The 12,566-nt window shown below is 39.7% G+C and overlaps 1 protein-coding gene across 1 annotated transcript in view; it reads left to right on the top strand.

The window, feature by feature from the left end:
* LRRC8C (leucine rich repeat containing 8 VRAC subunit C) overlaps positions 1-12,566 on the top strand; it is a 74,565-nt gene that overhangs the window by 36,370 nt on the left and 25,629 nt on the right. The window contains exon 2 of the mRNA XM_057713691.1: positions 7,961-8,102. Coding sequence (XP_057569674.1) covers positions 7,965-8,102 — 138 coding nt within the window. The 5' untranslated portion in view covers positions 7,961-7,964. The remainder of the gene's footprint in view (positions 1-7,960; positions 8,103-12,566) is intronic.

Here is a 12,566-nt window from a genome sequence, read left to right as displayed (position 1 = left end):
TGTCCTCTTATCAAACAGTCTCTTCAGTAGTGGATGTTCTTTAAATGATCACTATTTACAATGTGAAGCTATGTGGTATTCCCTTATTTACTGTAGTATCAAACTATAACAGAGGATAATAACATAATAGAAGAATTTGGTCTTTACTACAAAATGCTCAATTGGGTGTGTATATCTGTGTGTGACTGTGTGTATCTGTGTGACTGTGTGTGTATGTTTAGGCCTCTTTGAATTTAACAAATATGTTTTAAGGGTGTATTCTAAGGCATTGTGCTATTTTCTAGAAGATACAAAGATAAACAAGATATAAATTCCTGCCCTCAACCTCTTTAAATGAAAACAACGGCCTCTTTAAATGCACCATTGGCACCAGAAACAATAATTCAAACACATGTGCAAAGAAGATCAGTTATAATTCATGCTTTTATAGGAATTTCTTTAATGAACATTCTCCTAGTACACAGGGATGAGGCAGGCACTTTGTGTATTTTGTTCACTTCCATTCCACCAGCACCTAGCATGGTGCCTGGCATATCTTAAACATTATATTTTTTATGTACATTTTAATATATATTTTAATATATATTTATTATAATTCTATATTTATAGCAAATGTATGAGTAAATGAATTATGCTTGTGAGAGAAAAATCAGCTACTGATAATAGGACATAACAAATTTTTAGTGAATTAAAAGCTTATGACTATGCTGAAGATAACTATGGAAACTGGTATGTACAGCAACAGTCTTGAGATGTATGGCCTGAAGCACAGTGGTTAAAGGGGTTTTCTTTAAGTGTGGGAAGGGTATAATGAGAAAGAGGTATTATATCTTTATCGAGTAAGAGAGAACTAAAATTGCCAAGTAGGAGTGATTTTTGCTCCCCACCACTCTTAGAAAAACAGGTTAAGCTCGTTTTGAGTACTTTCCAAATAATGTGATTGGGCCATTAATTTAAGACATGACACAATGGAAATATCCAAGGAGATGACAGTACAGAAGTGTCCATTGGGTTCCAAGTTCAAAACTTGCCTCATGATTCCTTCTGAGTCTAAAGTTCTCATTTATGGGACTATAAGAGCACTATAGCTTAAGAATCATTGAAATGCATTAATAATAGTTTATTTTTCATTTTATATTTTCAAAGAGGGACATAAAAAGAGAAATTCTATTTAAACCACTTGTTTCTTAGTATATTTTAGATTCTTTACGTTCAGATCAGCATGGTGTCGTATTAACTAAGAGTTGTAGGGTAATAGGTAAGATTTGATTAGAAGTCAAGGCTTACCACTAGCTGTGTTCCTTGGGCAAGTTACCTAATCTATCTTGGCTCAAGTTTTTCACTCATAAAACAAGAGTTAAGGAGTGGATGACTTCTAAAAGTGCCTTTCCGGTTCTGAAGTGTTATAACCCATTTATGAGTTTCTTTAAATATATTTCTATAGAACCATGTAATTATGGTCTTTAGTGGATTTTTCTAAAAATCTTTGTCATATACACCACAACTACAGAGTAAAACACAATCCAGTCATGCTCTCCTAAGAAAGAAAGATATCATTTTTATAAAATGAGAAAATTTGGCTTTTTGTCCTGTTTTTTATGTCCATATTTGCACTTCTAGATGACAAGTAATTTGTTTTATAATTGATGTTTTGAGCATATTCTGTTGACTTTATTTTGAGTGGCACCACTGAGAAGAACCCATAAATAAATCATGATATTTCCACGCTCTTCCTCTTTTGCACTCCTTCTCTGCACTGGCCTCGGCTGTGCCAATGTCCCGGCTCTGCGTTGTGGGATCTTCCTCCCACGACATTACTCAGACACATGCTTTGCTTTCATAATCATTATTTCCAAAACGAAAGGCAGTTGCACCCCCTATCTTTATTAAAACTATTAGGTATTCACTAATTTATTCAGAAAATATTGAGTGCCTACTATATGCTGAGCATTATTTTCTAGGTATTGGGACACATCAATATACAAAATAAAATTGAAAAGAAAATTCCTGTCATCATGAAACTTACATTCTTTTAGGGGCGACAGACAAAACATTAAGGAGTATAATTATTTTTTGACAAATTGGATGTGGACTGTAAGAGCTGAAGACTCAAGGATGACTCCAAAAATTGTGGTCTAAGCAACTGGAAAGGTGGAGTTGCCATCAAGGGAGGAAAGTTGCCAGAGGAACAAGGCTTTGCCAGGGATGGGAGAGGTGGGGATTAGGGAACTGGAGTTGGTTTGGGACATAGTGAGTTTAATGTATCTACTGGAGGTCCAGATGGGGATGTCAAGTAGGCAGTTGGGTCCACCCTTTAAAGCATCCTGCGCACAGGGGAGTAAATGAGTTAGGGAGGAGAACTGGACCGAAGACTAAGCACTAGGCGTAGCAAAGTCAGAGGTCAGGGAGAAGATGAGGGAACAGTCAAGGAATTAAAGAAGGAACAGCATGGAAAACGGGAGGAAGACCTAAAGCCTGTAGCATCCTAAAAGCCAAGTAAAGAATGGTCATTTTATGTCAAATACTGCAGATAGAGCAGGTAAGAGGGCTGAGAATTGACCATTCGATTTAGCCACGTAGATGAATAATACATGTGGGTTTCTTTCCTTTAGAATTCACATTTGATGTGCTCAGGAATTATTGAATTTTTAAACTCATTTTTGTAAGGGGCCACTCACTATGTCACTGATGTGATTACTATTATCACTCGGAATTGGCCCTTGTTTCCTTGGGCCGTATTTGATGGTACTGTCTAAAGGTGATGCCATTTTCCAGCTGCCAGAAAAATGTGGGACAAAGCACTGGTAGCTGTATATCACCTGATAGCCATTGGAGGACAGTGTTAGCAATCAGATTTGAATCACAGTAGAATATATTTGATATTCTTGAAGTCGTGGGTTCATAAAGAGAACAGCATTTGTCCTGTGTAATTAATTCTGGAGAAGATATTAAAATTCTCCTGAGAGGGGGAGGAAGACAGACTGCTTCAGGAAAAGCTAAATAAATGAAAGAAATGAGAAGCTCTGGGTTTGCAACTTTTACCAATATTCTTTACCAAAGGATTATATGATGTGATATTTTTGAGAGGTAGTTTTATAGACAATAAAGCCATTAAAATGACCTTTGGTAATAAGTATTTTTAATAAAAGTAATGCAAATGGATTTCTGCAGAAGGATACAGAGGCAAATATATAACATAATGTAAAAGTTGATGTGTTTTTAATGAGGATACCAGAAACTTTTGATTTAATTTGAAATGCCATGTTCCCAAAGACATCATTAGATAAGCTAAAATCTTACATAATAGGTTGGAAATTGGAGTTGGAAGAAATAGAAAGAGAACCATTTATATTTCTAAAATAGAAAAGAATTTTAAATATAAATAAAAATTATCCTGATTGATCCTTAGGGGGAAAAACTGTGTAAACTCAGCATTTATTTCAGAAGTGGCAGCTTCAGCTTGAAATCATAATTCTTGAAATGGTCACAAATCGTTTGGAAACTACGATAGTGAAAGAGAAATTGTGTCACTGTAATGCATAATTTTAAGAGGTGCTGAACTTCGTGAAAGAAGACAAACTTTTTTCAATTAACCAAATCCAAGGTTCATCCACCCTCTCTTTAGTTTTAGAGGTTTTTAGTCAACTTCTCCTTTACTTCCTCCCTCCCCCCCCCCTTTTTTTTGGCATAAAAAGTAATTCCAAGGATTAAATCTCTGCTGGTTATTGGCTTTGAGCCTTTTGGTATGTTAAAACAATAAAGTCTGTGTGTGTGTGTATATTATACATGTGTCTATATACATTTATATGTAGTATGTATGTACATACGTGGAAGGGCACATACATGCACCCGCACATACACACACTTACCCGAAAGAGGTTAGATACATTAAGAGTAGAGTTGTAACACTAAAAGTCTGTTTCATCTTGACCGTTTCTCTGACAATCCATCTTAACTAGGCTGTACCAATTATTAGGAAGCAGTAGATAATACTTAAGTTTCTTAGATTCCTCAGTTTGTCTTTATTTTCCATATCAAGAGAATGATGCCAGTGAAGCAACTCAGCCAAGGTCTTGGAGAATCTCACTATTATGAGTACCCAGGCCTCTGTGTTTTCAAGGCGAGCCATAGATATAGGAAAGAACAGTGAGCCTCTACCTCAGTGGTTCTCAAAGTGTGGTTCATACCGGTCATCTAAACATTTTTAGGGGGGCCCACAAGATCAAAACTAATTTTTAATGCTAAGATGTTTTTTGCCTTTTTCACTGATGGTACAGAAGCAATGGTGGGTAAGTCATCCTAGAGTGAATCAAGATAGAGGCATCAAATTCTACTGTATTCTCAATGGCACACATTTACAATTTAAAAGAAAAAGAAGCCGGTTTCATCTAGTGTCCTCATTGAATCGTTAAAAATTATTATTTTAATAGATCTCGACCCTTGACTACGTATTGTAATAATACACGGTGTGATGAAAGGGAAGAATACACAAAGTACTTCTGAGTTCCAAGTACAGCGGGAATCTCAAGGGAAATCTTTGAGTTGAAAATTGAATTAGCCACTTTATCAAAATGTACCATTTTTAATTGAATAAAACAACTGATTGTTCAGACTTGAGTATATGGACGATACTTTCTCAAAATGAAGTGAGCTTGACATTTCAAGGAGAACAACTGATAATATTTGCTGCCACATGTAAAATTCAAATTTTCAAGTGATGATTAGAATTTTGGAAAATTTGTGTGCACCACCATGAGTTTGACAGCTTCCAATTACTTAAAATATTGTCTGATGAAAGCAGTAGTGATATTAATTAATTTGATTTTTAAGTATAATTTGTCAGCATTTGGAGGATCTGCATAACTAAGTGATCAGTATTTTCCAGATGACCAATGCATGTTGTTACCAAATCAGGCATGGATAAATGATCCATTTAAAGTGCAAGATAGATGGATGAGTTTTAATATCAAGGAGTTTGAAAAGTTCATTGATACAGTTTTCAGTTTCCATGCTGCAATTAACCAAGTTAGTTTGACATATTAGCCAAAGTTAATATCCAAAATTATATGCAAATCTGTTAAGATACTCCTTCCTTTTCTAACTGCATATATGTTTGATTCATCAATTTCTATCAAAACAGCATATCTCTACATCAGAGAGGGGGAAGGAGAAGCTGGGACAAAGTGAAAGAGTAGCATCGACATTTATACACTACCAAATATAAAATGGATAACTAGTGGGAAGCAACTGCATAACACAGGGAGATCAACTCGATGATGGGTGATGACCTAGAGGGGTGGAATGGGGAGGGTGGGAGGGAGGCTCAAGAGGGAGGGGATATGGGGATATAAGTATAAATACAGCTGATTGGCTTTGTTGTACAGTGGAAACTGGCACAACAGTGTAAAGCTCTTATACTCCAATAAAGATCGAAAGGAAAAAAACACAGCATATCACAGCAGATTGAATGAAGAAGCATATGAGAATCCAGCTATATCTATTAAGCCAGCTGTTAAATAGATTTGCAAAAATGTAAAACACTACCGTTACTGTCATTAATTGTTTTTGTTTTGGAGAATACAGTTATTTTTATAACATAATTTAACTTGTAACTTATTTATTACAAACATACTATTTTTAAGTGAGTTAACATATATTATTGAAATTTCTTGGTTTTAATTTCTAATGTGGTAAGTATTGATAGGTATCACCAAAATAAAAAGTGCTCTTTGAGGTCCTCCTCACTACATTTTAGAACAAGAAGGGATCCTGAATCAACAAGTTTGAGAACCACAGCTCTACATTGGTGTATTTTATTCTTGCAATTGTTCCTTGCTTCAAAGAACAAGCCCAGTTCCCTCCGTGATGTCCAGGAACTTATCATGAAGGAGACAATAACCAAATCTACCAAAGGATGTAGACTATAGCACGGGTACCATACTTGTTAGCGCTGTCACTACAGCTGGCTAGGGTCACCCCTAATCTGAATAGGTGAGCATCACTCCATGAACAAGCGTCTGAATTCACTCATCCATTTAACAGACAGCTGTTCAGGGCCTTTGTTTTCCAGGCACCATGGTAAGTGATGGGGGTGCCAAAGAGAACAAGACAATAGCTTCTAGGCAGAGCGGGGGAGTTAAGATGAGTTAGTGTCTGTCTGTGACTGCCACTGGACAACTGTGGCTAGAAAACATTTGGGCCCATGAGATTATAATGATGCATTGAGAAGAAAAAGGTCATGAAGTGTCAGGAAAATCAAACCTCGGACTAGCCTGAAATGTGAACGCTAGGAGTAGGTGAAGTTATTTATTTAGCTTGGGTGGCTTGCCTGCAGCATATGTTTGGAGACCACACATATGCATAATATATAGGTTTTCTCCCTTCAAGAAACTTGCAGCCCAGTGGTGATAATAAAGTGGAGTTAAGAAAGTTGTGTTTTGGGACTTCCCTGGTGGTCCAGTGGGTAGGACTCCATGCTCCCAACTCAGGGGGCCCAAGTTTGATCCCTGGTTGGGGAACTAGATCCCGCATGCATGCTGCAACAACAAAGAACCTGTGTGCCGCCAATAAGACCCAGCACAGCCAAAAATAAATAAATAGATAAATAAATTTTTTTAAACAAAGAAACTGATGTTTCAATAAAATGAGGAAATCGTATCAAATGCTGCACAGATGTCAAGTAGGTAGGTCATAGGTGAAAGCAGCACCAAGCGGTTGAATTTTCAACATTGTGTTAAGACAAATTACTGCTTAAGAAAAAGTTAGATAAAGCAGTGAGATGGAATGGAACACATTATAATAGTTTCCAAACACCAGTGAACTCATAGAAGAGGCTTTGGTTTTCTTTAGGCTGTTTCTTTTACAGCCTTTATTCAGTATTAGGGAAGAGAAGATCCAGGAAATAAAAAGGCTTGGGAGAATGAGCACCAAATGTAGCCTTTTCCCTGCTCTTTAATCAGACTAAATAACAAGGGCAGGTGTAAGAGTGAGATTATTGGACCCTAAGATGGCAAAAGGGAGACAAACTGTCTTTTTGGCCATCACTGGCCACCCTTATTCCTTGCCATGAGATAAGGAAAGAATATTCTCCTCCTGGAAGCCAGATGATTAACTTGAAGCCTTAGATCATAATACAGGCAGTGGGACTGAACGATGAGAAAGGACAGTGTGGGCTAAGAAAAGGATGTGTCTCTTTTCCCCTTTTCCCAGAGCCTCAGTGCACCCTATTTATCTTCTGCCATTTAGATAGAGATAGGCGTTACCAGAGAAAACTGGTTTCTCAGAGGGTAAGCTTAAGGTTCACAGTGAAATATAAGGAGTTTCGGAAATGGAGAAAAAGTCAAGTCAAAAGCACAGGGACCAAAAAAAGAGGCGAGGCAAAAAAAAATTGATGTTCTCCCCAACACCTCCTCCCCACAATGAGATTTTCCCTTTTACAAGAAAAGGACAAGTAGCAAAGTCATTTGCCTTCCCCAGGGAGCAAGCAAAAGACTTTACAAGTAGGGCTTAGTAAGTAATTAATACAAACCAATGCTGAGGTTACACTTAGAAGAAAAACAGTTTGAAGCAAAAACCCAAGATGATGAGATAAATAGCAAAAACATTTTAAAGCATGTGCTCTGCTGTTTCTGGCATCTTCACGTTCTGTTTAGGGTAAGGGAGAGACCGGGAAATAACGGACAGCTCTGATCATGCTCTCTCCGGTCCATCTGGAGCCGAAGGGCACCCGCTGATTGGTTAAGAGTTAGCAGAGGTACATGCTTTTTCCACGTGGGGCTCCTTATTTCCTCAACTGGCGGTTTTCTCAATGACTTGTTAAAACTTGGAGGTGCTGTGACCGTTCCTGGACGGATTCAGACCACTGAATCCGACGAGTTGAAGCAGAATTTCAATTGCTGTTAACAATGCAGTATGTGTGTGTAAAGATAAATTAATCCACCAGTAATCTCTCTTTTCTCAGAAACATGATTCCGGTGACAGAGTTCCGGCAGTTCTCTGAGCAGCAGCCTGCCTTCCGGGTGCTGAAGCCGTGGTGGGATGTGTTTACCGATTACCTGTCCGTGGCCATGCTGATGATCGGTGTGTTCGGATGCACTTTGCAGGTAGGTGCCGGGCTCATGTCAGAAAAGAGCCAGAGCAAGACACTAAGCCGTTGAAACCTCTTTAAAAAGTGTGTGATTTGTAACCATGTATATATTAGTTGCTCTTCTCTACTTGTGCGGGGCATTTGTAATCATGGCAGGGAGCCTGAAGCCTAATTTCCCGAACTTTCCTAATAAGGTAAATATGGTACTTGTAAGATTTAACTGAGCTCAAACAGCAGTTGACTACAGTCAAGTAATATTTGATGTCACGAACATCACAGGGAATCCTTTATCTTTCAAAGTTGGCTTTACAGTAGAATAGAGCATGTATATCCACAGTGCCATTTATATATATATATATTGTTAAAATGGAACTTTCTTCTTTATCTCTTATATTTACCCCTGATAAGATTTTCTGGGATGAGATATTATCTTACCCAATGCTTAGTTCTAAAGTAAAACGTAACTGAATCATGATTTATTCTATATAGATCCTACATAATCATATATTGATCCCCGTTTGTTTGGTTTTTTTGCATACCCATGTGTCAGGCATCATACTTTGAGGATATATAGACCTATAAGCAGTTCCTTTCTAGGGGGAAACTAAATAAGCAATCAGAAAAGGTTGTATTATACTGTGATAGAGGCTTCCAAAAAGCTCTGAGTGCAAAGGAGGGGAACAAGAGAAATGGTTGTATTTAAACTTGAGAACCAGTCAGGAACATGGAGCTGGGGATGAAGAAAGTGCCAGGAAGAGGAAAGAAAGGTCCAAGTCATGGATGTGAGAAAGGACATGACGTCTCTGGGAAACTGGTCGTGGGACTGGCACCCCTTGGGTGTCCTCAGCGTGAGAGTTGAAGCCATGCCTGGGAATGAAATTGGTGAGATGATGTCAGGAATAACAGTAAGAGTGAATGAGGGAAAAGGCAGCCATAAAGATGGGGGTAGGAGGATACCGAGAGAGAGCAGGAGCTCAGGTGTGGTCCGTGACGGCAGGTGGTTCAACTAACACGGGCTAAGGGGAGAAAAGCAGCAACTAGGGTACTAGAAATCTTAGCGTCAGTGGTTGGAAAAGTGAATGGGAATTAAAGGCTGTGGGGTGGATGGAACTTTCAAGCAGATCATCTGAGAGGAAGAGGAGCCTGGAGAGAGGGAAGTAGCTAGAAGTGGTGCAGTGTAGAAATAAACACATTTTTAATGCTGTGTTTTAAACATCTAGTGTTTCCTACTTGTCAGGCACTCTTCTGAACACTTTACACGTTTTAAATCATTTCATCCTCATGCCAACCCTAGGATGTCCTATTATTATCCCCATTTATAGATGCAAAATGAAGGCATGGAGAGATTAGTGAAACTTCCAAGGTGAATAGCAAAACCCTTATTGAAATCCAAGCAGTTTGGCCCCAAAGTCCGTATCCTTAATCCTTAACACCATGCTGCTTTTTACTTGTGGGCTGAAAATATTTCACCCTCCTCCCCCCATCAAAAAAAGGATGCCAATGAAAAACTAGAGTTTGAAAGAAAGGGCATAAATTCATTCATAAATAAAACAAATAGTTGTTGAAGAACCTACTGTGTGCCAGGCACTGTTCTAGGGGCCAAGCATTATCAATGCAGGAGGAAACAAAATAAAAGGCAAATATCCCAGCCTTATAGAACTTAAATTCTATGGGGGAAAAAAAACAAGCAAAATCAGTTAGTAAATTATATATGTTAGAAGGTAATAAGGACAATGGAAAAGAAAATAAAGCATACAAGGATGGTTGGAGATCATAGCAGGTGAGGTTAGGAGTTGCGGTTCTCAAATAGGGTGGCCTCACAGGGGAGGTGACTTTTGAGGAAGGAACTGAAGTCAGTGCAGGAGCAGGCCATGCAGATGTCCAGGGAGGAGCCATCCAGGCAGAGGGACCAGAAGGAGCAAGAGACACAATGAACAAAGTAGTCATGGGACACTTCCCCTTCTGCAGGAGAATTTGACATTTGGCTTTCTCAGCTTTCTAGCTCAGTTTCCCCGGAGCCTGATAAGGGTAGAATGTTGACTGTGTTACTAGGCAACATTGCTGATGGCATAAATGGCTGCTGATTGGCCAACTGCATCCTGGCTGGGAGAATGATAAGCACCTGGTAGGAAGCCATAGATGGGATTTCTGTGATTGCGGGGACTCATGTAACTGGACATGTCCCCTTGGCACATGGAAGATGTATCCATTGAGTTACAAGAGCTATTGGCACCCTTGGAGCATAAGGCATTGAAGCCAGAGTAAACCAAGAATCTGCCCACAGTGGATCTCTTTTTCTTGATCGGGGAGGAAAAACTTGGAGAGAGACTAGCTCCCGGGCAGCAGTGTGGACCACCCCACAGACAGTCGTGAAGATTGCCCCAAAGGGAGAGAGTGTGATGCTGCCTGGCTGACAAGCTGTGACTCCAATCCTGTTTCTTTCCAATGATGCTGGTACCAAATGAGGTTTGTGATAGTACTATAAGTTTGAATGTTGAGATGATCCTAGGAAGACAGCTGGTGATGTTACAGGCCTGAAGCAGGGGTATGCCTCGCATGTTGAGGGAAAAGCCAGGAGGTCAGTGGGCTAGAGTGCAGTGAGGAGAAGAAGGGTAGAAGAATGAGGCCTGAGAGGCAACAGCTTCCGGATCATGGAAGGCTTGGAGGCCACTGTAAAGTTTTTGCCTTTTCTCCGAGTGAGCTGGGACCTGTTTGGAGGGCTGTCATTATCTGACTTGGGTTTTGACAAGACCACTCTAGCTGTTGAGAATACAGTGTGGGGGGCAAGAACGAAAGCAGGGGGATTACTGAGAATGCTGGTGCAACAATACAGCCAAGACATGAATCAGATGGTTTGGACCAGGATTGAAGCCGTGGTTCTGGATATATTTTGAAGGAAAAACACTGAGACTTGTGAGAAGATTCAATTGAGTGATATGTGTGAGAGAAGAAGAGAAATCAAGAATGACTGTAAGATGTTTAGGCCTTGAGCCACTTGGGAAAAGTTTGATTCTGAGCATGTTAAGTTTGAAATATGTTAGATATCCAAGTAGAGAAGCAAGCAATTGGGTATAAGACCTGGGAGTTCAGGGTAACAGAAGAATGGTCATCTTCAGGAGGAAGGAGGTGATGGATCCAGGATCTAGGTGGTATCATCCTTGATTTGGGTGGAGGGGTACCTTCCACAAGAACAGGAATGATGGCTACAGATGCATTTTATTGCGGGAGAGGAGAGGCACAGTAAGACGGGAGCGTGTGCCTTATGGCTTCTGTGAAATAGTAAGTGATACATCTGCTGAGAGATTGTGAGGTAAGAGAGGTAGCAAGATGTCGCAACAAGGCAAGTGGTGGAGTAGGGTTCTCGAGGAGAAGGGCAAATTTTGGACCGGCAAGTTTGGGAAATAGTAGAGGAGGTGACATAGATCCCACAGGAGGACCCTACGTTTGTCTTACTTTATTACTGTGCCACATATGGTGGCACCAGCACTGCCGCGGGACCTGCTTATATTAACAAGCACAGGAGTCGTTTCTCTCTTTTTTTTTTTTAACTTTTTATTTTATATTGGAGTATGGAGTCGTTTCTCTTGTTTACTTATTCCACACAGAGTTTCTATAAGAACTAGTAGCTAACTTGGAACAAAATAAATGAAAACAGGAGTGTGTACCTATGAAAATGTCTGTGATGAACATCATTTAGGGATGTGGCCACAGTGAGTTCAGAAGGGGATTCAAGCACAACTTAAGCATCTCTTCCTGAGCCCTGGTCAGAACCATCCTCCCGGAGCACAGCCCCCGTCATATCTCTCTGCTACACAGAAGCTTCCCACTTAGCACCCGCCCAGCACACTTAGTACCTTCTCCTCAGATGGTGACCTAACCTGGACCCTTCACACACAGGCCTATTACATCCTTACAGCCTTTAAGAAGAACATGGATGCCAGTTGACTGGATACAGGAAGTGTAGTCTGAGATGTCAAGGTTCTAAAAAATGTGAAATACCCCAAAGGAAGATTGCATCAGAATATGAAGGCTACCAGGATCAGAATTCATATGGAGTGGACCATTGGTTCAACAAACATCCCTAAGCACCCGTGATGTATCAGGCATTGTTGGGTGCTAGAGACACTGAAAGAGGAATACAGTACAGCCCCTACCCTCAGACTGCTAATAGTATACACACTATAGAAATATAGAAGTTATGCCATTCAGTGTGTAAGCACCTTAATGGTGGTAGACTTCAAGAGAATTAAATATGATGTCATCTCAGCTACTAGAAGTTAGGGACTTGAGGAGGTGAATTTGTGCTAATTCTCAAAGAATGAGTATACAAAACCAAAATATACATTTTTTAAAAGAGGAATGGAAAAAAAAATCAGCATGAGCAGTAAATTTAGTGTGACCATTTCACAGAGACCTCATTGATGAGTCTTTGTGGCATTTTGGGGGGCATTCCCACAGAATCCAGGTTGCTAATAGCACT

Source organism: Hippopotamus amphibius, chromosome 1 (genome assembly GCF_030028045.1).
Source record: "Hippopotamus amphibius kiboko isolate mHipAmp2 chromosome 1, mHipAmp2.hap2, whole genome shotgun sequence".
Classification (NCBI taxonomy): domain Eukaryota; kingdom Metazoa; phylum Chordata; class Mammalia; order Artiodactyla; family Hippopotamidae; genus Hippopotamus; species Hippopotamus amphibius.
The sequence above is the reverse complement of the archived record's forward strand: the minus strand, read 5'-3'. Positions and strand labels throughout refer to the sequence as shown.